This window comes from Sceloporus occidentalis, unplaced genomic scaffold (assembly GCF_023333645.1).
Source record: "Sceloporus occidentalis isolate IW3139 unplaced genomic scaffold, rSceOcc1.0.p SCAF_4, whole genome shotgun sequence".
NCBI lineage: Eukaryota > Metazoa > Chordata > Lepidosauria > Squamata > Phrynosomatidae > Sceloporus > Sceloporus occidentalis.
The window spans coordinates 145,644,388-145,669,868 of NW_028316984.1; the positions used below are offsets into that span (position 1 = coordinate 145,644,388).

The following is a 25,481-nucleotide window of genomic DNA, read 5'->3' on the forward strand; positions in this document are numbered from 1 at the left end:
TTCCAATGGACGTCCCCCCCCCCCAAAAAAAAAAAAAATCCCACTCCTTTTATGAGGACTTGTCAACTCTCACTGACTATGTTACCAGTACCTCACATTTCCCCAGACCACTGTCAGGAACTGCTGACTTAAGGAGACACTTTTAGCTTGAATGCGATCCTGTCATGAAAGGCTCCCTCAGTGGGCTTTTGTGTTTATCTTAATTGTACAATGCCACCTTAATGGAATTACCTGTCAAGTGTCGTTTATACTTGTATCTTAAGCCTGTTTGAAAATGCTGTTGTTGCTTTTGAATCAGGGGTTTTGTGGAACTGAAATAAATGCAAGTTTTTTTTAAAAGCTAAGAAACACTGTAATTAAGCTTAGAAGCTCAGAGCATTGGAAAACCAGGTTGAAATCTCCTTAAGAAATTCATATTTCCAAACTCACTTTCACCTTTTATCCTCCTAAATCTACCCTCTCCAATATTCCTAAAAGAATGACAAGGGAATTTTCCAAGTTCAAGGACTTTATTCATGGACTGATGAATACAAGAGGTTGGACAAGGCACAACTGTGGATTACAGCTACAGAACCAAAGGATGAAGCTTATTTGAAAATAAGCACATCTAACATCTTGGTGTTAACTATCACTTTCCTTCTCTTTATAATATTCCTATGTTATATTGTGATCAGAATCCCAAAACATTTTGTTCAAAAGAGATCATTCAGTTATGTTCCCTAGGTGTTTACAACTTAATGATTGGACTGAAAAGATAATTCCTTGTGCAATTTAAAGTGTAAAGTAGTGCAAATCAACTTTGAAAGATCCTAAACTGTGCAAGATTTAATTAAATGGGATATAATGCACTTAATATTTATTTAAGCTTGACATGTGAAAATAGAAAGGGACCAAAGTATTTGAATATTCTTCTCAGTAGAAATATTTTTTGCAACACTGCAAAGTTAAGTTGCACAACCAAAAACTGTTGCTGAGCTGCTTTGAGGATGAGCACAATAGAATTGTTTATGAACAGCAAAAGCAAGCTAGTCCAAAGAGTTTATCACATCTCATTTTTTTTTTATCACTCAGTTTTGTACTGCTCATTAAACGTGTTAATATTTATTTCAGCCAATGTGTTAACTATGTCTGGGTGTATGAATTAGTGAAGTAAAATAGAATTAATAAATCTCCTTAGGTCACAGGTTGTACATGTGCTAGATATTTTCCTAAAAACACAGCTTTTTCACAGAATTTGAGAGCACATTATATTCCTCCAGTTTGAACTTTCACATGTACGGTGGAGACTGAAAAATCAAGTGATCTAGTATGGCATATTTAGTATGAAAAAAAGACTCTCCCTACAACTGTGCAACAAAAACAGTGTTACAAACATTCAGTGAAAAATAGTTAATCAAAAGCACAAGCAAGAAACAGAGGATTTCACATTACAAACAGCAATTTCAAAATGGAAAGCAGGAAAGCATTTAACTTCTATTAGTAAAGAAATTACATACATAAATAAACAACATTAATATCTTACACCCTTGGCAGATGTCCCATCTCCCTGTGGACAAATTCGTATACATTTGACACACTTGGAAGGCTATAACCATCCAAGCCTTAGTTCTGAAAACAAAACCACTGGCCCTGCATAATTATTTTAAGAAGTTTAGTAGAAACTGACAGGAATCTATTTAAACAAAATCAAGAAGAGAGTAGAAGGCAGTTTCTGTTATGCTGGTAAGAAAAAGAGTGAAATATAAGTATTACCAATCAGATCTTTGTTGTACATTTTTTGAAACAGCTCACAGCCAGCTCTACAGTGGAATTTGCCTTCCTCTCTAATTCAGAGTCCAGAGAATGGTGGGAGAGTACAGTACACAGGAAGAAATCATTTATAATCAGAAAACAATTCAAAAATAACCGTGAAGAAAAGACCATTTCAATGCTCCATTCCAAGCTGCACTGCAGCCATGTTCCTTTGTTCTGATGCAGAAGGAATGTTCACGCTGATGGAACAAATTGGGGAGGGTTTTGGAGATGTACCTCGCATGCACCAGTAGCAATGCTCAAGAGAAAGGAGAGTAAAAAGAACTATAATCCTTAAATATTAGGACAACAAAAATATTGGCCTGGATTCATCAGTGAAGAAATCGGATGCTCATTTTTTGTTCCACATCCACCTTCTCCAAAACCTGTGAAAAAGAAGAACTGTTAGCATTTTCTTACAGATTCCAGTAATATAATGTTAAGTCTCTGCTTTAATTAGTGATATTCTTTCAGGTGCTTGAAGTTGTGCACTGCAGAAATTTTTGTAAATTTTGATCTCCTAATTAAAAAATATCGGAAATTAAAATTGCACTTGGCAACACTAATGTCTTTAGTTCAATATATAATCAACTTTCCTTCCATGATGGCATGTAAAACTCTCAGACAGTACCCATTTAGATACTGATAAGACTGGCAATTTATTATTATTATTATTATTATTATTATTATTATTGTGCTGTACATAAAAACAATAAATATAAAAGAGTAAACCTGCCTATGGCGTACAATCTAAGAAATAAGATTGTTTGTAATAATTTGTAAGGCCATTCAAAATTTAGGAATTTAGAAAAAGAAACATCTCCATGTAGAAAACTTTAAGTCAAAATGAGAAGTTTCTTGCAATTTCTACAAAACTGAGTGACATTCCACTTGCCAACTATGGCAAAACAAAGAAAATAGAAGAGCACACATAAAAAGATACTTGTACACCACCTATTCATCTGTGTCTACATCTGACCAGGAAAAACTGACAGTGGAGTGATGAGATGTACCATATAATAAAAGCTGTTTGCTAACCTTAACAAACTCTGAAAAGGATATTGCACTGTCACCATCTTGATCAGCCTCCTGGATTGTTCTGTCAGCAATGCTTCCTAGCTGTTCATCAGAGATGTTTACACCAACCATCATCCTCAACACCTGCAATTCAAGCAAAATAAAGGTTGGGGTCTGTTTATTTATAACAATGAAAGCAAGAAGAGTTCTCTATTAATTCAGTACTTCATAAGAAGTGCAGGCCAAATGACATTTCTGAGGTAAAACATGGGAAGATCTTTTTAAAAGTAGGGTCATCTTCCCAGATGAATTTCAAACTATTAACCCCACATTTTATTTGAAAGAGAAGCTTTCTTGTGTTCAGAATTTTCCCAGATTAGCAAAATAATGTTCAGAATTCTCCAATGCCTGGATCAACATCACAGAACTAATTAATTAAACCTGATTAGTATGTTACACACACATGCACACACCAAACCATTGGAGTGGACCCATCCAGCGTCCACTCAGTCTGGAAAACGAATCTTGTAGTACTGTCTGGGATGCACAATGGATACTTTTTCCTTTTTCATCCTTCCTGTGCCATTTTGTAGTCTTATTCTTTCACCACCTTCCAATGTTAGGAAGTACTTTAGATTTACTGTATTACACATCCCCAAATTCCTTATATGGCATACCCAAGGAGTTTAAATCTAAAATAAGAGTCGAAAAAACAATTTACAATATGAGGACTGTGGAAACTTAGCTTACCTGAAGTAGCTCATCTCGAGAAATCTTGTCATCTTTATCCAGATCATAAAGTCGAAATGCAACTATAGGAAAAATGAACAATTAGCTACATTTTCCAACTGGTGGTAAACAACAGGGAAATAACTTTTTCTCTAAGTTTTGGTGATTTGGGTCTAGAAAAAATGGGGGATAGGATATACAAAAAAGAAATCCTACACAGATTTATTCAGTAATATGACCACCACATGAAGAAAGGAAAAAGTGGATTCTCTTTCAGCTTCATCAGTTATTTGAGGCTTCCTCAGACTTAACTTTTTATTCAGTTTCTTGTGCAAGTTACTTCACATAAATCATCTACATGACCATGCAAGCCATTTTGGGTTGGTGTTTACAACAGCTTCTCAAATTTGCAAATGTATCAACAAATCTGAGGAGGGTGGGAACCCCTGCAATAGAATATAGGAACTCAATGTTTGTGCACAGATGTTTTGGGTAGCAGCTCCAAGCTTAACGGCTGACAAGGCAGAAGGGATGAATTAATTTGAAAGAATAGTAAACACTAGATAATTGAGCTGGGAAAGCAAAGCTTACATACAGTGATCAACTGCGATAACAGTGAAGTGGTAGGGGAGGTAGGGCATGGAAAATCTGAAAGCAAATAGGAAACCAGTATGAAAATGTAAGGAATGGAGTGTCATGAGATCGGAACATTAAGAGGGTAAATATTATTAAGCAATGATGTTCTGAAGAAAATAAAGGGTGGGACCAAGGTGGGACAGAAAACCTGTGAAGATTTGCAGATACATGTCCAGAAGTGTAACTCAGATCAGCAATTAAAACATTCACGTAACAGGTAGTTACTTTCTAAACCACTTCATATAATTTTGGACCCAATGAAAATTATATGACAAACCTATGGTTTTAAATTATTTCTTATTCACTGCTAATTATTGTACCTTAACTCTTTTTTGTTTTAGCTGGGGAACTGTAAAAGGTAAGCATTTTATAATTCCTGAGGAATTCCTGGCCAATTCCTCTATCTTTTTAGCTCACAAACTTGCAGAAAGTAACTTCCATATAGATTTAGTGTATATTTGGCCCTCATTTACATGTAAGGAGTAATGATATTGATGTTGGTGGAGACTGTGGAAGCATCAGAAAGCAGGTAATATAACCTGAACAAATGCATAACTCAAAGGTAGAATGCTCATTCAAGGTTCAAATGCTATGAAATATTCATCTTGCAGGCATTTTACCTTTTAGAGATCCATTCCAAGTTATCAAGTAATGAATAAATAAAGTTATCAAGTAATAAATGTTATGATAAAAGCATGAGCACTAAAATAAATATGAAAACTGGGAGATCTGCTTGAAGAAATGGCATAAAGAAAATTTCACATTTTCAGAAACCATTCTACTTTTATTTCTATCAGGTGCAAATTAGATTTAGAGAAAGATGGGCAGATTTCAATATGCAGGACTAGTAGACAGAAATGGATACAAAGTAATACAATTATTCTGGGTAGATAGATATGTAGTTAAAATTGTCTTACAGTGCAACTTGTTGCTCCGACTATTAAGTGGTTCAGGTCCATTCTGGTCTTTGCTTTTCTCGTTATCTTCAATGGGCCGAAAGTGAGCCAAAGTCCTCATGAATCCACGAAAGTTCACCTGGTCTTCTCTGCATATGGAATGCGTGTGCAGAGACAAAGAGAAAGAAAGAGAATGATCTCATTGAAATTTCTATCATACTAAAATGTAGCAGAGCAATTAGAAAAAAATCTAAATTCATTAATGCTTTAGGGGGCTAATACTTGAAGATTCTAGCTAGAGATTTCATTAGCAGAGCAAATGAATATGTGCTGCTTTGAGTAGGTTGCCTAGACACAAACTGCAGCAAACCGAAGATCTAAACCATTGACTGACTGCTCTTCTTTTACCACAAATATATATTTTCAGTCCCTCTGCTTGAAAGATTACAAAAGGAATTTCATTTACTAACTAATTAATATTTTATTGGCAGTCCTGAGATATGGCTTTCACATTAAAAATGCTGTTTGAGAACATGTCTTAGATGTATCCAAAAAGCACTACAATCAACACAGTCTAGTTTAGAAAGTAAATGCATTATGGAACTTACCCTTCTGGAAAGAATGCATTGATAATCCGGTCCCCTAGTGGGTTGATGGCAAGTTCTGGAATGCGTTGGAAATCTTCACGGCTACAATGCCAAAAACAAATTCATATCCATTTTTAGCCAAAGTAAAATTTCTGATCAATTTGTTAACCTTTTGTACAAGGCTGATTACTAGTTATGGTTCTGACACCACATGATAGCTATGAATTACTTTTAAAAGTAATTTAGGAAAGTTAAGTTTACAGCATTAATAATTAAAAATCAATATTCACTCATCATATAATAGCCTTTTATCTGCCATCATTGCAATTGTACAGTGGTTTATAAAATACAGTATAGTATTTAATCTAGAATCTGGCAACTTTCCTATACAGTAATTCTAATATTCTCTTCATCAATTTCTAAATAACCAATTACCATTACTCACAGGTATACTTAAATCACTTTTATACATAAGCAGCTTCTACCAGGGTAGCAAGACATGGGGGTTTATAAGAAATCGCAGCTTTCAAAGAAATGGCCATTATGAATTTATGTTTCATAATTTTGTGTCACAGCACATCTGTCACCTTCCCCTTCTGTCCCGAAGACGCAGCCCCAAGCTTCTCTTTCCACTGTCAACCCAAATACAACAAAAAAGAGGGGTGGGGGGAATCCTGTAAATTAGCTTTATATTTGAGATTGCAGTGGGGAAAGTACACCCATTCAAGGATCTTTTTATTGACCTAGACACCTCTCAAGGATCCTTTTTCTAATCAAAAAATGAGTGAGATGCTCTTTTAAAATAGGTTTTGTGTAATGTTTAATAAAAGTGTGATTTTTAACATAAAAATACACTTTTTGAGAACCAGAAGTAGATTTCTGGACACTTGGGGTTTAAAAAAAATATCGGGAAGGGTTGATAGTTTATGTAGCCCACACAGGGTCCTGGGATACAAAGGTGTCCCACTTCTGCCTTAATAGCTTTTGGGCTACACTCAACAGGTCTGTGCCCCGATCAACAGGGTTCTACCTCACTAGGTTGCCTGATTTTGAAATTGGATGAATGTATGTCTATGAAGAAAATTCACATCACAGCTGAACTGCTGTATCAGTGATCCATTCCAGACTTCTTGGTTTTGCAGAGCTTCTCCCCTCCCCCATAACTCCTTTCACTAGGACATTTTGGAGAAATCCAACTGCCACTCCACCACATCTGAGAGCATAGTCACTATACGTGGAGAATACCACAGTGTCAACCAATGTCCATCCTCACTTTCAGTGTTAGGTATAACAATCCTAAAGGAGAGCTGCAACCCCATCTCTGTTATATCAAAATCTCATTTATTTCTCATCTCTTAGTGGAAATCAGGGGAGCTGTCAACTTAAAATCCCATTTATTCTCTCTCACGCAAAACTATTTGGTATCACCTTAACAATGGAAGTTAAATGCCAGCCACACACACATATATTATGGAATGCATTCAGACTTGGACTTCGATTGCTGCTTTGGTGAATATGTTTCTCCCCTAGAGCAACTCTGGGAAGCAAACAAGAATGCCTGTCTATATATCCTTACTGTCTGATCTTGGCACATAGAGCATAGTGAAATCAGTCACCTTAAATTTAACCCCAAAACAGAAAGGAAACATGACTCTAACAACCTGCCTCCTTCTAGCTTAGTGTATGTGTATGTACCTTCAAGTCATCTGTCAATTTATAGCAACTGTACAAATTTCATACGGTTTTCTTCAGCCAGGCGTATTCAGAGGTGATTTTGCCAGTTCCTTCCTTTGAATATAGCCTATAGCACCTGTTATTCATTAGTAGTCTCCCAACAAAGTACTATACTAACCAGGGCTGACTGTGCTTAGCTTCCAAGATCAGACAGGATCTGGTCTCTTTAGAATATTTACAGTACTGCTATCTAACACCTTGTATTGCACTCGGAAGCTAATCAGCAGCCAGTGAAGAGATTTTAAATCAGGTGTTATGTGGTCAAATCTGGACAAACCAATGACCACTCTGGCTACTGCATTTTGCACCAACTGAAGCTTCCGAACTTGGTACAAGGGTCGCCCCATATAGAGCGCATTACAGAAATCAAGACAAGAGATTACCTTTAAAGCCCTATATGTCTTGGGCCTGAGTTACTTGCAGGAACGCCTCTCCTACACAATCTGCCCCGCACTATCAGAATAACTGGGAAGAATGTGATAGAACACCAATCAACCAGACTTATATCAACCTTCCAGAGAGCCTTTACAGCAGCTGCTCCGAAATTGTGGAATGGTCTTCCGGAAGAGATCCATCTTATTACCTCCTTGGAAGTGTTTAAGAGGGCACTTAAGACAGACCTCTTCCGGCAAGCTTATACACCTGACCTTATGTAAAAAATAACTCCTGACCATTGCATAACTTTATTGCATTGCCACTTGATGATGAGTTAGTTTTTAAGATTGTTATTAATTTTATTGATGTGTTTTAATATGCATTTTAAGAATTGATGTATGTATTTTAGCAGACTGTAATTTCTCCTTGATCCATCTGGGAGAGGCGTGATAACATAAATAAGCTATTATTGTTATTATTATTATTATTATTATTATTATTATTATTATTATTATTATTTTCACTACTTGGCCAGAACGGTTTTGTGCAGCCATGCATGACACAACATTCATAACATCTTTGTTTCTATATTTTCCTCAAGTCACCTGGTAAAGATTCCTCAAGCCATGAACAACCCATTGATTCTCTCCAAATTGTCCAGAGTTTATTACTGTACACCATGCAAGTAGGACAGTTCTACTTCAAACACCATAATTACAAACTGAATTAAAAGTAACATATTATGTGGAAACAGGACACTAGAGCACCCCCATTTTATGAATACTACTGATATGTATGATGAGTGATAAAACCTTGCTAAGTAGTGATAGTGACAACTACTAAAGGAAGAAATGCTAGAAAACAGAAGAGATACAAAACACGTTTGATCCCTATGATAGGAAGAATATGATTTAAGGCACAATTCCAATCTGATGAGGCTTTGAGAATAAAAATCAAGGAGTAACTTTATTAATTTTACCACTTTTTTGTGACTAGTCTACGGTAAGTTATCTAGGGAGGGAAGACAGTGCCTCTATTTGAATATTTATGGGAAGAGATCTATTATAAGAGTAAGGTTTGGATAAGTCTGGAAAGAGGGAGAGTAGTTCAACATGCATGGCTGGGGGTTGGACTGGATGGTCCTTTCAACACTATGATTCTATGATCTTACACCTCTGTATCTTTTACTGGCCATTCTTAGCAATAGCAAGTAAATTCCTTCAAGCAAAAATGTTCCTGTTTATTTTACCAGCCTGTCTTCTGGCCTCCTGGTCTTATTTCTGACTATCAGTTTACTTCAAAACAAAATTTCTGTCATCCGTCATTTAATAATTGATGAAAAGGCTGACCTAGTTTGCATCACAGAAACCTGGGTAGAAAACCTGGAAGAAATTAATCTCTCACAGCTACACTTGTTTGGGTGTTTTACTACTGCATTTGCTGTATAGTCAAAGGGTGGGAAAAAAGTTGCTTTCATCTCCAGGACTTTCATCTGGGAAATACCGATTTGAAATGCCTACCGCTTTGGTTCGTCATTTGGAAAAGTTAGGAATTCTGCTGGTGTTACATTTTTCTGCCTGAGCTAATGAAACAGATCTTGATGTGGAAGACTGTGAGAATGATCATCTTGGTAGACCTCAGACCATGATGGAAACACTTCATATGTGGCAGCTTCATGGCCATATTTGTCTCCCATCATGTCATCAGTATAAGACATGAATCACAAAAAACACTTTTCTCTCCTGTAAAATCAAAGGGTTTCACAGCCGGCATCCATAGTTTTTTGTGGGGTTTTTTTGGACTATAAGGCCATGTTCTAGAGGAGTTTATTCCTGATGTTTCACCAGCAGCTGTGGTTGGCATCTTCAGAGAATGCTGGCATGGAAGAGAATGATATATATATACCTTTCTCTCATCTGAGCAGGAGACTGAAAGTGAGCGATATGATCGGTTATTTTAGGGGTTACTCTGATGATAACACTTCTGGTAAAAGGGCATTGGATCCATAAGTTACCTGAATTACTGTGCAGCTACATAAACTCAGTCAGAAACTACATTCAAAAACAAAAAAGAAACAGTCCGAATTCACTGTACAGTGTCTGAAGTCTCTTCTAGGCTTTTAGGGTAATCTTAGCTTTTAGTGGCTGCTTTTAAAACAAAGGTAAAGTGGTTCTATCTAAGATGAAATTTAAAGCCAGGTCAACTATAGCAACCCAGACTAGAAAGAACACCAAAAAGTCTATTAACTTTTATTCTGCCTTTAAAAAAATCTTTAGTAAAAAGCGTTTAAATCAGTTGGGGAATTAGGGCACAATTTGTATCATAACTTAAATGTTGGGGAGGGATGGTTACAGCAGATATGGGTCTACTTTAAAGTCAGCTTTTTTGCTGGCTCCAAATAACTGTTAACATGTGGATAACCATAGGATCGTATAGTCCTTTTCCACATTTCGTTTAAGAACAGTTAGGTGTGGTATGGTGACTTGAGTGTTGTACGATGACTCTGGAGACCAGGGTTCAATTACTCCTTGGCCATGAAACCTCAGGGTGACCTTGGGCAAGTCACATGTTCTCAGCCTCAGTGAAGGCAATGGAAAATCTCCTCTGAACAAATTTTGCCAAGAAAATTCCACCTCTGGTTTGTCTTAGTGTTGCCATAAGTCGGAAATGATTTGAAGGCACACAATCGCAGATTTCTCTATCTTTCCTAACTCCATCAGAAGCTCTGTACTCAGAGAAAAATAAGATGAGAGGACATTGTTAGAATTAAGAAACAGGAATGCAAAAGGGGAAAGTAGAAGGAAAAACTCATGCATATGCAGACAAGAACAGAGAGAGAAAGAAGACAACCAACAGTCTTTGGCTGTGGCAAAGGCAGGAACTGAAAAACTAAAGGGAAAGGCAGGAAAGTTTGTTAGAAAGTTCTGGTAAAGATCACATGACTCCTGCCTCTGGACTGGAAGCAGGAGGGGTTAATCCACATTTTTATAAAAGGTTCCTCTGCACCAATTTGAGACTAACCTTTTACCTAAGATAATTTCCCCAGTTTACACAAACTTTCAGCTGGTATTTGCACAGCAGGGGAAAATGCTAATTTCCAGGGAGAGGTTAAATAATAAAAATAGCAACAGCAAAAGAGTCATCCATGCCCCCTTCTTCAGGTAGCCAAATTCCTCTTTGGTTCATGGTTCCAACCAACAGGGAAGATCTGCAAATATAGGTTATTCTACATGGCATGGATGACAAATCAACAGCACTTCTAAGAATAATTACATTATCATTCTGTTGTTATGAAAGCTTATTATGCCAATTTCTTTCTCTCGGTCTCAAAGGTACACAAGACCCCCTTGTATTCTGTCCCAATTTGTTAAGTTTCTGCTGCTGAGATTTAAATGCAGACATTCACGTTTAAATTTATGTTTATGGCTAGAGTTTAGATTAAAAATTAACTAAACGTAACTACACCTTCAAAATTCTTTGCTGCCATTCTTACCAGCATTTAAACATTCCATTTTGCTCATGGAAGGACATTATCCACTAAAAATGCTAACTGGAAAATCTGCACAAGCCATAAAAGTAAATGAACACCAAAAAACAATCTGTGCGTTGCTATATGTACTTAGCTCTTACCTTAGCAAAACCTATTTCACCTGGCTTAGGCTGGAACTTACAGGAAATTGTTACTTCTCTTTTCTTCACATCATAGCAAAACTATCTAATAAACTCTATGTCGTCCTGAAAAATGCTTGCACATTTTTAAATTCATTAATTCTAAACAACTGAGATTGATACATCTGATAATCAACAGAACTTAAGTGTTGGGGGAATGGCTACAGCAGATATGAGTCTACTTTAGGGCTTCATCTGCACAGTAGAAATAATCCAGTTTGACACCACTTCAACTGTCATGGGTCAATGCTATGGAATTTTGGAACTGTAGCTTTGTGAAACATTTAGCCTTCTCTGTGACAGACGTCTGGAGCCACAACAAATTACAGTTGATGTGAAGACATTATGACAAAATTTCAAGCATCCATTTATGGTCTGAAAAGTTTGATAATTCATGAGATAATGATAAACCCCTTTGAATAAATCTTGCCAAGAAAACCCTGTGATAGGTTATCTTAGGATCACTGTAAGTCATAAATTATTTGAAGGCACAAACTAAAAAGTGTGAATTAGGGTTCCCTGAAATTAACTGGCCTGAAATTCTCCAACATTTTTAATATAGCATTACATATACCTTGCTCATATACCATACTTTCCATCATCTCTCCCATATATGTATATTATAGTACTATGATTAAACAGGAAAGCAATTTTAAAAAGCCATTATAAGGTAATGCGTGTTATCCTGCCTCTCTCCAGTTTTTTTACATTAATGAACATAATACTGTTATATGCACTGCAATCATAAGAGGCTTTTACTTTTTTAAGAGTTAGTTTCTGGATTTTGTTGTTTTTCCATCTTACACAGAAAACTATGTGGCACCTAAGGTTATACTGACTTTCAAATGCTCTACAAAGTGTAATCCTCTCACTCAAGCTCAATGAGAAAATAACTCTAGTTACATGAATATACTGTGTTGGATTAAAAGGCAGATTTGTCAGCGTGCTGATGTAAAGATTAGTAAATGCCTCTGTATTAGATCTTCATAAATCACAATTTTGCTTTGACATTGTTATCACATTGTTCCGAATGAAGAGATTCCACAATTGCTTTGTAGCAGGCTCCTTCCTGTGCCTAATCTCCCTGTCTAGAGGCAGTAAAGGAGCCTGCTTTTGGGATCTTTTCTGTGATCCAAGCTGATGACAAGTAATTACATTTTTAGTCTTTTCAGCCACTCTTGAGAGGGGCCCAGGAACTTGAGAAACAGTAGTTTGACTAGGAAAATTGTTGGCTAAAGTAAGGAAGCAGAACTCACCAGTCTAAACACTAGCTCATTCTTAGTGATTTTGCAATTCCATTAATTCTTTAGCTTCTCCCATGTAAACTGATTTGAGTGAGTTAACCGAGGAGACAACTCAGGAACAATATATATATGAAAACTTTAACAGAGTAGTGACATTAATCTTTTGTAACAAGAATAGAGTCCTGTAATTCTCAAAAGACTAGACCAGAAATATGTTTGCAATTCATGCTAACATAATAGTCCATTATGCTAGTGTAGTGTATTTACACAGGGGGGAGAAGATAGTGATGGCCTTCAAAGGTTGCTACTGGGTCTCAATAGCCTATTTCCAAATGTGTTGCTGCCAAAAGAGGGGGGATCAACAAAGCTAAAGACAGCCTTGGAGAAGTGAGTTAGAAAAATTTCCTGTCCCATGACACAAGCAGTTTTCTAAGTCTCTGCTCCCAAAGCACCTTCACTCCAAGGATCTCCCTCCAAAGCCAGGCCTTTGGAAACGGAGTGCTCAGAGTTAGCACACACCTCTTTTAATGGGTCCTGCAAACTTGATCATCTCTCTCTCACTGTTGCAGTACCCACAGCCTCTCCCAATACATTACTACTGATGCTGTCTTTCTGGCAGCAGAAAAGAAACCTGGTCTATCAGATAAATTGATGATAAAGTGGGATCTAGTCCACAAAACACTATACCATAGGAATATCTTTCAGAAGCCAAACAATTCTCTTATGTTATGTATTTATTAGAAGTTGTGAATATTTAAATACAAAAGCTGAGAGTTGGTGCTAGACAGGAGAAGAGGTGTTTATGGGAGTTTTAGAGCTGACAAATTTTGGATTTGGAAAGGAATGTACCACCATAACCCTGTTTCTCTCCTTTCAGTTGTTGTTGTTGTTGTTATTATTATTATTATTATTTCTATTCTATTCCGCTTTTTTCTCACAAAATCAAAGTGGATTACAACAAAGGCATTAGCTACAAAGTATACTCCCCACCAAAAGTTCGATAATGTATGAGATAATGGTAAACCCCTTTGAATAAATAGGTTAGTCTTAGATCATTATAAATCAGAAGTTATTTGAAGGCACATAATTAGAAAGTGAATTAGAGTTGCCTGAAATTAACTGGCCTGAAATTCTCCAACATTTTTAATATAGCATTACATATACCCTGCTCATATACCATACTTTCCATCATCTCTCTGTAACATTGTTCAGTTTCACATTAACTTATCACTCACGTCAGCCATTTCTATTTATTAGATTCTGAGGTTACAGACCCTGAATCTGTTTTCAATACAAATACGCAAATGCTATCTTATGTGACTTCTGTGCAAAATAAATTCCCTGGCCCTTTCTCCTTGCTACAAGCCCAAGTACATCAAAAACCCTTTTTTGGGGACTGAGCGCAAAGGACTCTGTGGAAGCACCTGAGATGCATGGTTGCATTGGGAGCTGAACTCAGGAGTAACTGGACAGAGGCAGTACATGTATGTGTAAGTCAACACAAAATACTTACCTAAGAGTGCCGTTCTCTCCTTTGTCCAAGCTTGTAAACCGACTGTACAGCCGAGTAATCTGACTGTGAGAAACTGAAGAAAAGAATGCCAGTTTAAATTGAGAAGCAACATTGACAACAATTAAGCCATTCCACAGAAAACAAAGTTAAGGGCCATCTCACCACAATTCAGATCACCACAAATCTTAATAGAAGTAGCATAAAAAGATCACTCTCCTACGAGGAAAACTTTTCACTATCCATACAAATGGTTAATGATCCCATAGCTAATTATTGTACCAGCATATCTAAGATACTTATTGGAAAAGCCTGAAAGAGGTACATGAGTTTTTGGTAAGACAAAAATTTTAATATCTACAATATGGCCCAACCAGAATAAATTAAGTTTACTTCAACTTTAGGGTCTTTTTCTTTGTTTATTTTACATTGAAAAGTAGAGGCTTTTATAGTTTAGACCAATTTTTGCTGCAACCTGAGACAGTAACTCTTAAACATTTCAATAAAAACATTGTTGGTGGGATCTTTGTTTATTTTTGAAGTTTATCTCTATCATTTGCCAAGGCATTGATTTTAGGATAAGTTTAGATTAACGGAAATACCTGAAACAGTTTCAAAAATCAGTTAAATTATCCAATTTCTCATTCAGCATCAAAGATTGAAACTGCCACAATGTCAGCAAATAAATTGGTTGAACAATTATGTCTGCCTGCCATTAGTCCTGCTGTGTGCCTTCAAGTCATTTCTGACATATGGCGACTTTAAAGTAAACCTATCATGTGGTTTTCCTGGCAAGATTATGTACAAAGGGGCTTTGCCTTTGCCTTCCTCTGAGACTGAGACATTGTGACTTGCCTAAGGGTTACTATGGCCAAGCAAGGATTTGAACCTCAGTCACAGGCCAATGTTCAAACCACTACACCACATTGGCTCTTCATTTATAGTAACATCTGCCATTAATGGGTCTCTTTTAATTAGTACTCCCCGAGGTTCCACTGCAAATGCAAAAGGCAGTGGTGAAAGAGAAGAGCCTTGTTTTTGTTCTTTTGGTAATCATTATACAATGGATCCTTGTTATACGCTGGGGTTTGGTTCCAAGATCCCCCATGTATAACAAAATCTATGTATGCTCAAGTCCCATTACATATAATGACACAGCTAAATGGTGTCCCTTTTAAAAAAATGGAAAATCAAGGTTTGATATTTAAAATTTATATTTTTTAACCATTTCAAACCGTGTATGCTTGAATCCGTGTATAAAAAATCCATGTATAAGAAGGACCAACTATAGGACTAAAGTCTAAACTACAGAAATAATTGCTCTGTTGTGATTATACTAAGAGTTCCAAAATACAGCTGGCCCTCCTCTGTTTTCGGGGGGATCCGTTCTGCCTCCCCCCCCCCCCGGTGAAAACAGGGGCTTGTGCCTATTCAAGCCCCATAGGGTTGAATGGGGCGCGCCCTCATGCATGCAGCCCGGGTGCACACACAATTGAAAATAGCGGAGGCTGCCCCTCCGCGGATATTCAAAGTTGTAGATTTCAGATCCGGGAGTTAGGAAGGGAGACTGTACACTGTTTCACAAATCTTATGGTGGAATTTCTATTCAAGATTTTCAAAGGCCTTGGAACTTTCCAATGAAGCTACAGCCATTCTATTAGACTACAATGGTTACTGTGGTACACAGTATTAAAGTACTTCCTCATTCAGTCAGGAATCTCTCCATAAAAGTATAAAACCATTAGTCTTTTTTATAATGTATGACTCACCTAGATCACTAAGTCTAGATACTAAAATACTTTTTAAAAGTTTAAATCTGACTAATGAACACCATGGGTTCACATGAATCAATTTCTTAAGAATCTTAGGGGCTTTCTACATTGCCATTTGGGACGTCCTCCGGACGTCCCATTTTAAAAAAGGGGCGTCTCTTTTAGACGCCCCATGGCCTAGTACGGACTCCGTCCGTACAAGATGGCGGCGCCCCTTCTACATGGGCGCCGCCATCTTTACGTATCGGACGCACAGCGTCCAGACGCGTCGCGCCGCTGCTGACGTAGCGAGCGCGCCCCTGGCGCCTCGCTACGTCGCAAACGCGACGCAAAAAGAAGCTCCATTTTGGAGCTTCTTTTTTCGGTCCGCGCGGGAGTCGGGCCGTCTGAAGGCTCCGGCTCCCCCGCGGACCTTCTGGCGGCGGCGGCAGACCGCCGCAAAGCGGCGGTCTGTACCCCGCCTTAGTTTATCTGATGTAAGAATCATTATTATTCTAACCAACTGCCATGTTGCCAGTTTAGTTCTACCTGTTACAACCAAGTAAAAGATACAGGTCTACAGGAATAAATGAGTCTTCATTTTAATAAACCAATTCAATGTGCATAATTATATTTTAATGTACTAACCGAAGTTTGTGTTACTTGTGGTTATGTAGTCTGCAGAGTTTTAAAAGTGCATATCCAAAATGTCAATTTTGTAACCTACAAGTCATTAGTAGTGACTTTAATTACTTTTGGTTGTATGTCTTAGTATCTGCTAATTGGAAGTTGAGAGTAAAATGAGATCTTCTATCTTCTAAACCAGTCCTTATTCTTGGAGTCACATCCTGACATGAGATATCCAGTGAGGATCAATTTTTAAGGAGATAATTCTTAATTGTTTCAGTATAAAACAGAAAGTGGTGGATCTTTGACCTTAACTGATTTATTTTAGCATGAATTTCAGTCCACTTCTTCAGATGTGCTGAGTATAAAATAAATGTGATGGTATTTAATGAACTGCTTTGTTGCAGAAGTGGTATCTGAGCATAACAAATTAGTAATGCAAATTGTGATTCCGGTCATAAGAATTGTGTACAATGATACAGGGCTGTTCACAACCTGAGGTGTGAAAATTATAAAATTCTGTTTACTCAAAAGTCAGGTTCCTTTAAGTAGGGATATTTCCTGGGAATTCTTTTGTTATAATCTAACTGTGATGAAAACTCATACATTAACATATACAGTGGGCCAAGAAACCAGTGGATCTGTTCATACCTTGAACTGATTGGAAACAGAATATATCTCAATTCAGCTGTTTTCCTTTCAAATCTTTCATTGAACCCCCCCCCCCACACACACAAACCCCACAGAACAGGTAATCGCAGGTCAGACTAAACATCCAAAAAGGGTGACGTTCTCTATTTTGGTGGTATCACCAATTTCTAATTCAGATTTGAGGCCATTTATCTGCTTGTGCAGGAACTGTCAAGAGTAGACCACCACTACTCCCTTTGTGTCGTGTCTTTTTAGACTGTAAGCCTGAGGGCAGGGAACCGTCCAATTAAAAAGATTGTATGTACAGCACTGTGTAAATTTACAGCGCTTTATAAATAAATGTTAATAATAATAATAATAGAGGGGCACTGCTGACAGAGGATGATACGAGGGAGTGCTGGAAAGTTCTCAGCCCAACCCACCTCCTAAAATCTGAACAGAATTTGTCAGTGTAGCTTGAAAGAGTATTATTTTGCATTGTAAACTGCCAATTTGCAGGATCGTAGCTAATTTCTTATTTTTTTCAGAAATTTTTATCACAACCTGATAAAACCAGGATAAAAAAGTGAAATTTCAAGTACTGAACTCTGGGCTATCATGAAGTTCCTGGTCCTGTAGAAGAAAACTCCCAAGGAAATCAGTGTATGAGTGGCAAGTGCCTGTCATACTCAACATGGTGGACAATGATAGAAGCACATTATTTTAACAATGAAGTATTATTTCACAGCCACAGTGCATGGAATGCACATGGTTTTGCAAATTTATGTTCCAGATGTAGGCAACCTTTTTCTAAAATGATTCATTCTGCTGTAATTGTCAGAAAGGTACAGGCATAATTTGTACTAATCTCTACCATTTCAGAGTGTATTCAGCCAGGTTCCCAATTCTCATCTCCTAGTCTATTTCTTAAATGTTCAGGGATTTAGTCATTCACTGAATGTCTGCATAACATGTAATTAATACTCTTCAGGAAATGCCTTCTACTTGTTGGCAGCACATAGATTATTTTAGTTCATTTTAAAAGCATTCACATTTTGGACTAAAACACTAGTAAATGGGAATAAGATGTCCTTATCAGGCATGACTTGAAAGCAACAATCAAATTACAATTGTTACTATAGGCTGGTTATCCTTTAATCAGAATTCCAAAACCTAAACTTGTCCAGCTAGGTGGCTGAGAAGTAATACTTTCTGATGGTTCAGTAAACACAAACCTTGTTTCATGTACAACATTATTAAAATATTATGTCTAAATCTACCATACAGTCAGGCTATAGGTATAAGGTGCATAAAACAATTTAATTTCATATTTAGACTTGGGTCCCATCTCCAAGATATCTCATTATGTATATTCAAATATACTGAAATAAAAAACCTCAAAATCCAATTCACCTCCAGCACCTAGCATTTCAGATAAGGGAGACTCAATCCCATTATTATTATAGTTTATTTCTATAGCGCTGTACATACAGATAATCAATAAATAAAAATATAAAACCTGCCAATGGTGAACAATCTATAAAATACATATAAACAGTAGGTTGTCATATAAAATAGAATTAGTTAAAAACAGGCAACAATGAAAACATCAACATCATTATCTAATCAAATATCAGATAAATAAGTTTTACCACTGAGCTATGAACTCTGAATCTGTAGAAAGATATACTGTATTAGCATCTTTGATCCCTTTCCTACTGATCCCTAACATGCAGTTTGCTTTTTTCACAGTAGCCACATCTTTCTCCAAGGTCTTCACTAAGGGCCCAAACAAACAGGCCAAAATAAAGCTGCTTCGGGTCACTTTGGAAGTGTGCTGTTTAAATGATGCATGTGTCCTAAGAGGCCAGAAGCTGTACCAAAGCCATGCTCCAGCCATAAAAACTGGAGCGCAGCTTTGGTGCAGCTTCTGACCTCTTAAGATGCCTGTGTCATTTAAACAACATATCTCCAAAGTGACCCAAAGCAGCTTTATTTTGGCCTATCTGTTTGGGCCCTAAGTTATCCACCATGTCCTTAATATCTGTTTCCTTATCAGTCACCATCAAACAAGACATGTTAGAAGGAAGGATTTGTTGGCCCAACATGCATCACTTTAAACATTTTTATACCAAGCTGCATTTGCCACTTTGCTTCCCGTTTACTCAATACATCCTTTAGAAGTTTTCCACAATCCTTTTATTTTAATTAACCTTATAATCTGGTGCTGTCCAGAAACTTGGTTGTCCCATTGCTCACCTTTCATCTCAGTACAGATATCTGGAGGAACCTACTTTTTTCTTTCTGTCATGATAACTAGGCATTTATTCCATCCGCCTGCCCCATGCTTCCTCTTATCTCATGACAGTTTATTTTACTCTAGATTCCCTGGTAAGGAGTTCAGAATAATTGAATCATAGAATAATCCAGTTGGAAAGGGCCTCACAGGCCATTGAATACAACCCCCTACTCTGTGCAGAATATCCAGCTAAAGCATCCCCAGCAGGTATTTCTGTAGCTGCTTGAAAGACCAAATACACAAAGGCTGATATCAGTAAACCTCCTATCTGCACTGACATACTATCCCTATGGTAACTACAGTAGTTGCTTACACACACAAAGTAATTCCAGGAAACCATTAAGTATATTTTTAGCTTCTTTCACTGCAGTTAAGCAACTGGAAAAAGTTGAAAGCAGTCAGCAAGAACCCTTTAGTTCAGAGGTTACCACCTCCTTCACAAAGAACTGCAAGCTGTTAATTTGGAAAGCATGCTGCCTTGCCTTACCTTTGGTATTTTTTAAAGTTTCCTACTGTTTCAGGTGAAGCAGTCCCATGATACAAACAAGAAATTTAAATGGCTGAATGTTATTTCCAATATAGTGGACAATATGCTGGGTAGTGCAAACAGAAGGGTGCTACTTCTGTTACTGTACCCATCATTTGCTCATGAGCTTCCATAAGCATCTGACCTGACACACCAGGAACAGTGATCTAATACAGTCGGCCCTTCTTATACACGGATTTTTTATACACGGATTTAAGCATACACGGTTTGAAAATGTTCCAAAAAAGTATACATTTACCTTGATTTTCCATTTTTTATAAGGGACACCATTTTGCTATGTCATTATATGTAATGGGACTTGAGCATACACGGATTTTGTTATACACGGGAGATCTTGGAACCAAACCCCAGCGTATAACATGGGTCCACTGTACAGTACGATCCTTCCAGTTGTACTCAGAGCAGTAACTTTTTTCAAAAACAGAACTAGGGCAAGACAAAAATCACTGGGCATTTGGAGTCAGTCTTTGATAATCCAGCATCATATCTCATTGTTACTGTAGGCACCATTTGCTTACTTAATCATTCATATTAAGGTTCTAATTCAGCCATGGAGCCATCATGCAGTCTAACAGTTCTTCACTGATATACAGGAATTGCTATCATATTATTGGGTTGCTCAACCTTATCACAAGATGAAAATTGCTAAATAACATTCAGAATGCAGTAAATAAATAAAAAAACACTATATAAGGCAGCAACACAACTATATACTGCTTTATTAACTTGTACATCAAACCACTTCAAGTTATGCCAAAGAGGCACTGGTCTAAATCCTGCTCTTACTCCTGACTACAATCAATGGGATTTACCTACAGTTTGAGTCACTGTTCATCAACTGATTTAATGGGTCTACTGTACTTGGGACTAGCCAGCAGAATGCCAGCCGCTGTATTATTTATTTACAAATAATGTCCCATCTGTCTGCTTACATAGCATACCCCTATCATAAAATGACAGGTCCATATCTGAAGATATTTACAATCATAATTGTACATAGTAGAAAGTAAGAAGGGGGAAAATAAACATGGAAAGAATATGTAATCATTTCTTTGGCATACACTTTTCTGTGAGCAAGCATACGATTTTGTAGATTTGTGTCTTTAAGTTGACCTTCATAGGATTGTACTGTTAGGCTTTGGGACAGTATGGAATACATAATACAGGAGCCCTGGTGGTACAGTGGTTAAATGCCTGTACTGCAGCCACTCACAGTTGTGAGTTCAATACCAGCCAAGGGTGCAAGCTAGACTCAGGCTTGCATCCTTCTAAGGTCACTAGATTGAGTACCCAATTTGTTGTGGGTAATTAGCTTACACATTGCAAACCACTTAGGGAGTGCTAAAGTGCACTGATAGGCAGTATAGAAATGTACTTTCTATTGCTATTTGAAATGGAAAATTTAAAGACTTGATGAAAAGGTAGGGCTTGAGGAAACATGAAATCAACATGTTAAAAACAATTTCAGGATGTGACAAGCAATGCTTTTGATATCATTTGGAGAACTCAGAAGACAAAGCCTTCAACAGAGGCACTACTTGCTCTGAATCATTACATGTGGAGGACAAGTGTAGTACTACCAAGAGAATAGAGATTGCAAGCTCTTTTCCCTTTTTATTTCATTGCCACAAGCAGAGAACATAACATATGTAAGGATTTACTTACACTTGCAAGTAACTAAAATAAAAATTACATCAGAATGATCACATTAAAATGGTTAATTCCTGCCAGATTCAGCATCTTCTTCCTCAAATGGCACATACTATTGGCTCTTACAGTTATGATAACTTGCCATAAATTGTCCAAAAAAATCCCATTATCCATTAATATTGTCATTTTTTCCTGTATGATTTTTAACGCTGTTGTTTGATGAAGAAGCCAGCAGAACTTTGAAAGCTTGCAACATGTATATTATGCATTTTCTTTGACCCAATAAAGGTATCACTATTTTGTGGATTAGTGGGTGAAGTGTTGGACTCTAACTCCTGGAGAACAGGGGTTGAATCCTGACTTGGTCATTAAATCCACTGAGTAACCTTGGGCAAGTCACACTCCCTCAGCCTCAAAGGACGGCAATGGCAAGCCCCTTCTGATGATTTTGCCAAAAAAAAACAAACCCAAAAACCTGATAGGGACACCATAAGTTGGAAACAACTCCAAGGCATGCAGAAACAACAACATGCAGCCAATATGGCTAACCCTGGATATATTATCATATATCATTAAAATGTCTCTGTATGTTCTTCAGCAACAGCATTTTTTAAAAAGGGGGTGACAGAACCAAAAAGAGCATTTCCATCAATAGAAAGGGGAGGGAGGAAATCTTCCTGAAATAAGTAAAAAAGATTATTCTACCTCTCTACCCCAAGAGTTGTTCAGTCCAGTAAGTGGACTGATGACACTACAACCACACGATCCCAGCAGTATGAGAAAGCCAGGATGTCACTAGAGGGTAGGTGGCGGTGTGTGTAATGCAAGCCACACGAGGGAACACCTTACCCTTTAGTCAGAAATGGGATGTGGCATTCACCTGTGTCCCTTCAAAACACTGGAGAGATGGTGTGCGGGGGCAAGGCTTAGTGGGAGGAGAAAAGACAGGCCCCAAGTTTTTTTTACAATTTACATTTTAAAATTTAAATTTTAAAAAACTATTCTTTAAAAAATTAATTATTTTTAAAGTTTCTTTAAAAGATTACATTTAACCAACTTTTCACTTCAACCACATGAAACCATGTATGTGCAAATACACTGGTGCCATGCCTATGATACTGTAATTTAAAGGTGTCATTTCAATTTTGCTAGTTGTTTCTGTCGCAACTACTGTTCCTCCACATTCGTTGGGGTTGGGGTGAAGGGAAACCACAAATAAAAGTCGCTATTCTTTCTGCCTGAAGGAACATCTCTCCAGGTCCTCTGGGGCAATTCTATGGTCAACCTCTGCCAGACCTTGGCCACAGAATCAGGCTGGAAGACCTACAAATGGCTAGACAAGTGTTTTCTTTAGAAACTCCTAGGGTCTCTGGAACAACTTTATGACAAACGTCTGGCAAAATTGCTTTGGAGGACCTAGAGATTCCTAAAGAGAACATATTAATCAAATCCGCAAATAATCAACGTGGCAAATGTGGATTGCCATTACATTCAGCGATGTATGGGATTTACAAGTAACAGTAATACGAAAATATTACTAAGGATTCTGTATGGAGTGGGATGTAGAGAGGCAGCATGGCGAGTGGTTTGAGTGTTGGGCCACTAGTTCATTGGTTCAGCAAAACTCCCAGTTTGGCCATGGAAACCCACTGGGTGACCTTGGGCAAATGACACTCTCTCAGCCTCAGAGGGGAAGGCAAGGGCAATGCTCCTCTGAAAAGACCTTGCTAAGGCGAAAACGGCTTGAAGACAGAGAACCACAACAAACGGTGTGGGTGTATGAGGTCAATGGAGGGGGGTGACACCTACCGCAGTGGTCCCCAAACTATCAGACTGAGGATGGAGCAAACTTGGTTTTTCTGCTCCAGAGACTAGGATCTGGAACAATGGATGCAAACTGCAGGAAAAGAGATTCCAGCTCAACATTAGGAGGGACTTCCTGAGAGTAAGGTCTGTTCCACAGTGGAACACACTCCTTCCTCAGAGTGTATTGGAGTCTCCTTCCTTGGAGGTCTTCAAGCAGAGGCTGGATGGCCATCTGTCGGGGGTGCTTTGATTGTGATTTCCTGCATGGCAGAATGGGTTGACTGGACGGCCCTTGTCATCTCTTCCAACTCTATGATTGTGTTCTATTCCCTTCAAGGGATTTGGGACTTCAGCTCCCAGAACCCCAGAGTATGGGCCAACATGGCCGAGGCGCCTGGGAACTGAAGTCCAAAAAAATCTCTTAAAGGGGCAGTTTGAGGACCACTGACGTCACTGCGAGGAAGGCGGTGGAAATAAGGCCCCTGAAGGAGAAAAGGGTGCTTCAGGGTGACGCATGGCCTCCCGGGTCACGTGGCCGTCGAGGGTGACCAGATGCAACAGGATACGCCGCGGCTCCTCCTTCGCCTCCGGCAGCTGGGCGGGAGAAGGAGGAGGGGGGAGTTCGCCCTGTACCCAGGGCTCCCCAAACGGTGCCCTTTAAGGGATCTTGGACTCCAGCTCCCAGAGGCCCAGGCTGTTGGCCAACGCGGCTGAGGCTTCTGGGAGATGAAGTCCAAGCAAATCTCTTAAAGGGCACACAGTTTGGGGACCAGGGCAGGAGGAACCTGTACCTATAGGAAGTTAGGAGAGTGGTTCCAGCATTGGACTACGCCTCTGGAGACCAGGGTTCCAGTCCCAGCTCAGCCATGAAAGATGAACCCCACTGGGTGACCTTGGGCAAGAAGTCACACTCTCTCAGCCTCAGAGCATGGCAATGGCAAACCTCCTCAAGGAAATTTCCATAATAGGATTGCCTTATGGTCCCCTAAGTCAGAAATGACTGGAAGGCACACAACAACAACAGCAGCAGCAACTAGGAGACAGACAACAACTGCCCCCACAAGCTCTTTGGACTCAGGGTGACCAGACCTTTTCTGGTCCTCCTTTTCCAGGACACGCCCTCCATTTCAGCCTTCCATCCAGAAGGAATTCCAAAGCACCCTCCATTTTGGGCAGGATCAAGCAGCTCGAGTTTACATTTCTAGGCTTCCTGCTCAGCATGACCAGACCTGGTCCTCCTTTTCTCCGGACACGTCCTCCATTTCAACCTGCTGCCCAAGTGCCATTCCAAAACATCCTCCGTTTTATAATAATAACAATAAAAATCTTTATTTATATTCCACTTCTCCAAACAATCGAAAAATATATCCATGAAATACAATAACAGCATGTTTCATTAAGTCCCCAAAACCCCTGCCTTAAGCCTCCCATCCACAACAAAATGCAATTCAATTACTGGGGAGAGCTGTTAAACCCACTATTAAAACAGGGAGAGGCAGTCAGGGCAAGTGTCAAGGTGAGCAAATGCAAGGATCTGAATCTGGAAAGGCTTCCTGGGAGAGAAATATGCCTTGGCTGCCTTTTGAAAGCTGTCTAGTATTTTGACGGTGATGAAGAAGCATGGGTTTATGTTTCCTATGTGCGCGTCTGTGTTTGAAGCTTTTATTCAATCACATCCACAGTGGAGAAATAGCCCGGTTTGGCCCCGCTTTAACTCTTTGTCTGGCTCAAGGCTATGGGACTCTGGGAGCTGGAGTTCATTTCGGGGCCAGAGCATACTCACAGCCTGTCTCCTTCTTGATCTCCTCGATCTCCTCGTCCCGCAACAAGGTGGACGCCCGGGAGCCCATCGCAGCAGCAGCAGCAGCAGCAGCAGCAGCAGCAGCAGCAGCAGCAGCAGCAGCAGCAGCAGCAGCAGCAGCAGCAGCAGCAGCAGCAGCAGCAGCAGCAGCAGCAGCAGCAGCAGCAGCAGCAGCAGCAGCC

At 38.7% G+C, this 25,481-nt stretch overlaps 1 protein-coding gene across 1 annotated transcript; it reads right to left on the bottom strand.

The window, feature by feature from the left end:
• Window positions 1-490: 490 nt before the first annotated feature.
• Window positions 491-25,369, bottom strand: CHP1 (calcineurin like EF-hand protein 1). The gene is made up of 7 exons (XM_089521918.1): window positions 25,282-25,369; window positions 14,192-14,264; window positions 5,678-5,758; window positions 5,091-5,218; window positions 3,559-3,620; window positions 2,830-2,952; window positions 491-2,177 (listed from the first exon to the last, which is right to left on the bottom strand). The coding sequence occupies exons 1-7, from the start codon at window positions 25,346-25,348 to the stop codon at window positions 2,124-2,126; spliced, it is 588 nt and encodes a 195-aa protein (XP_089378044.1). The 5' UTR covers window positions 25,349-25,369; the 3' UTR covers window positions 491-2,123.
• Between the last annotated feature and the right edge of the window lie 112 nt (window positions 25,370-25,481).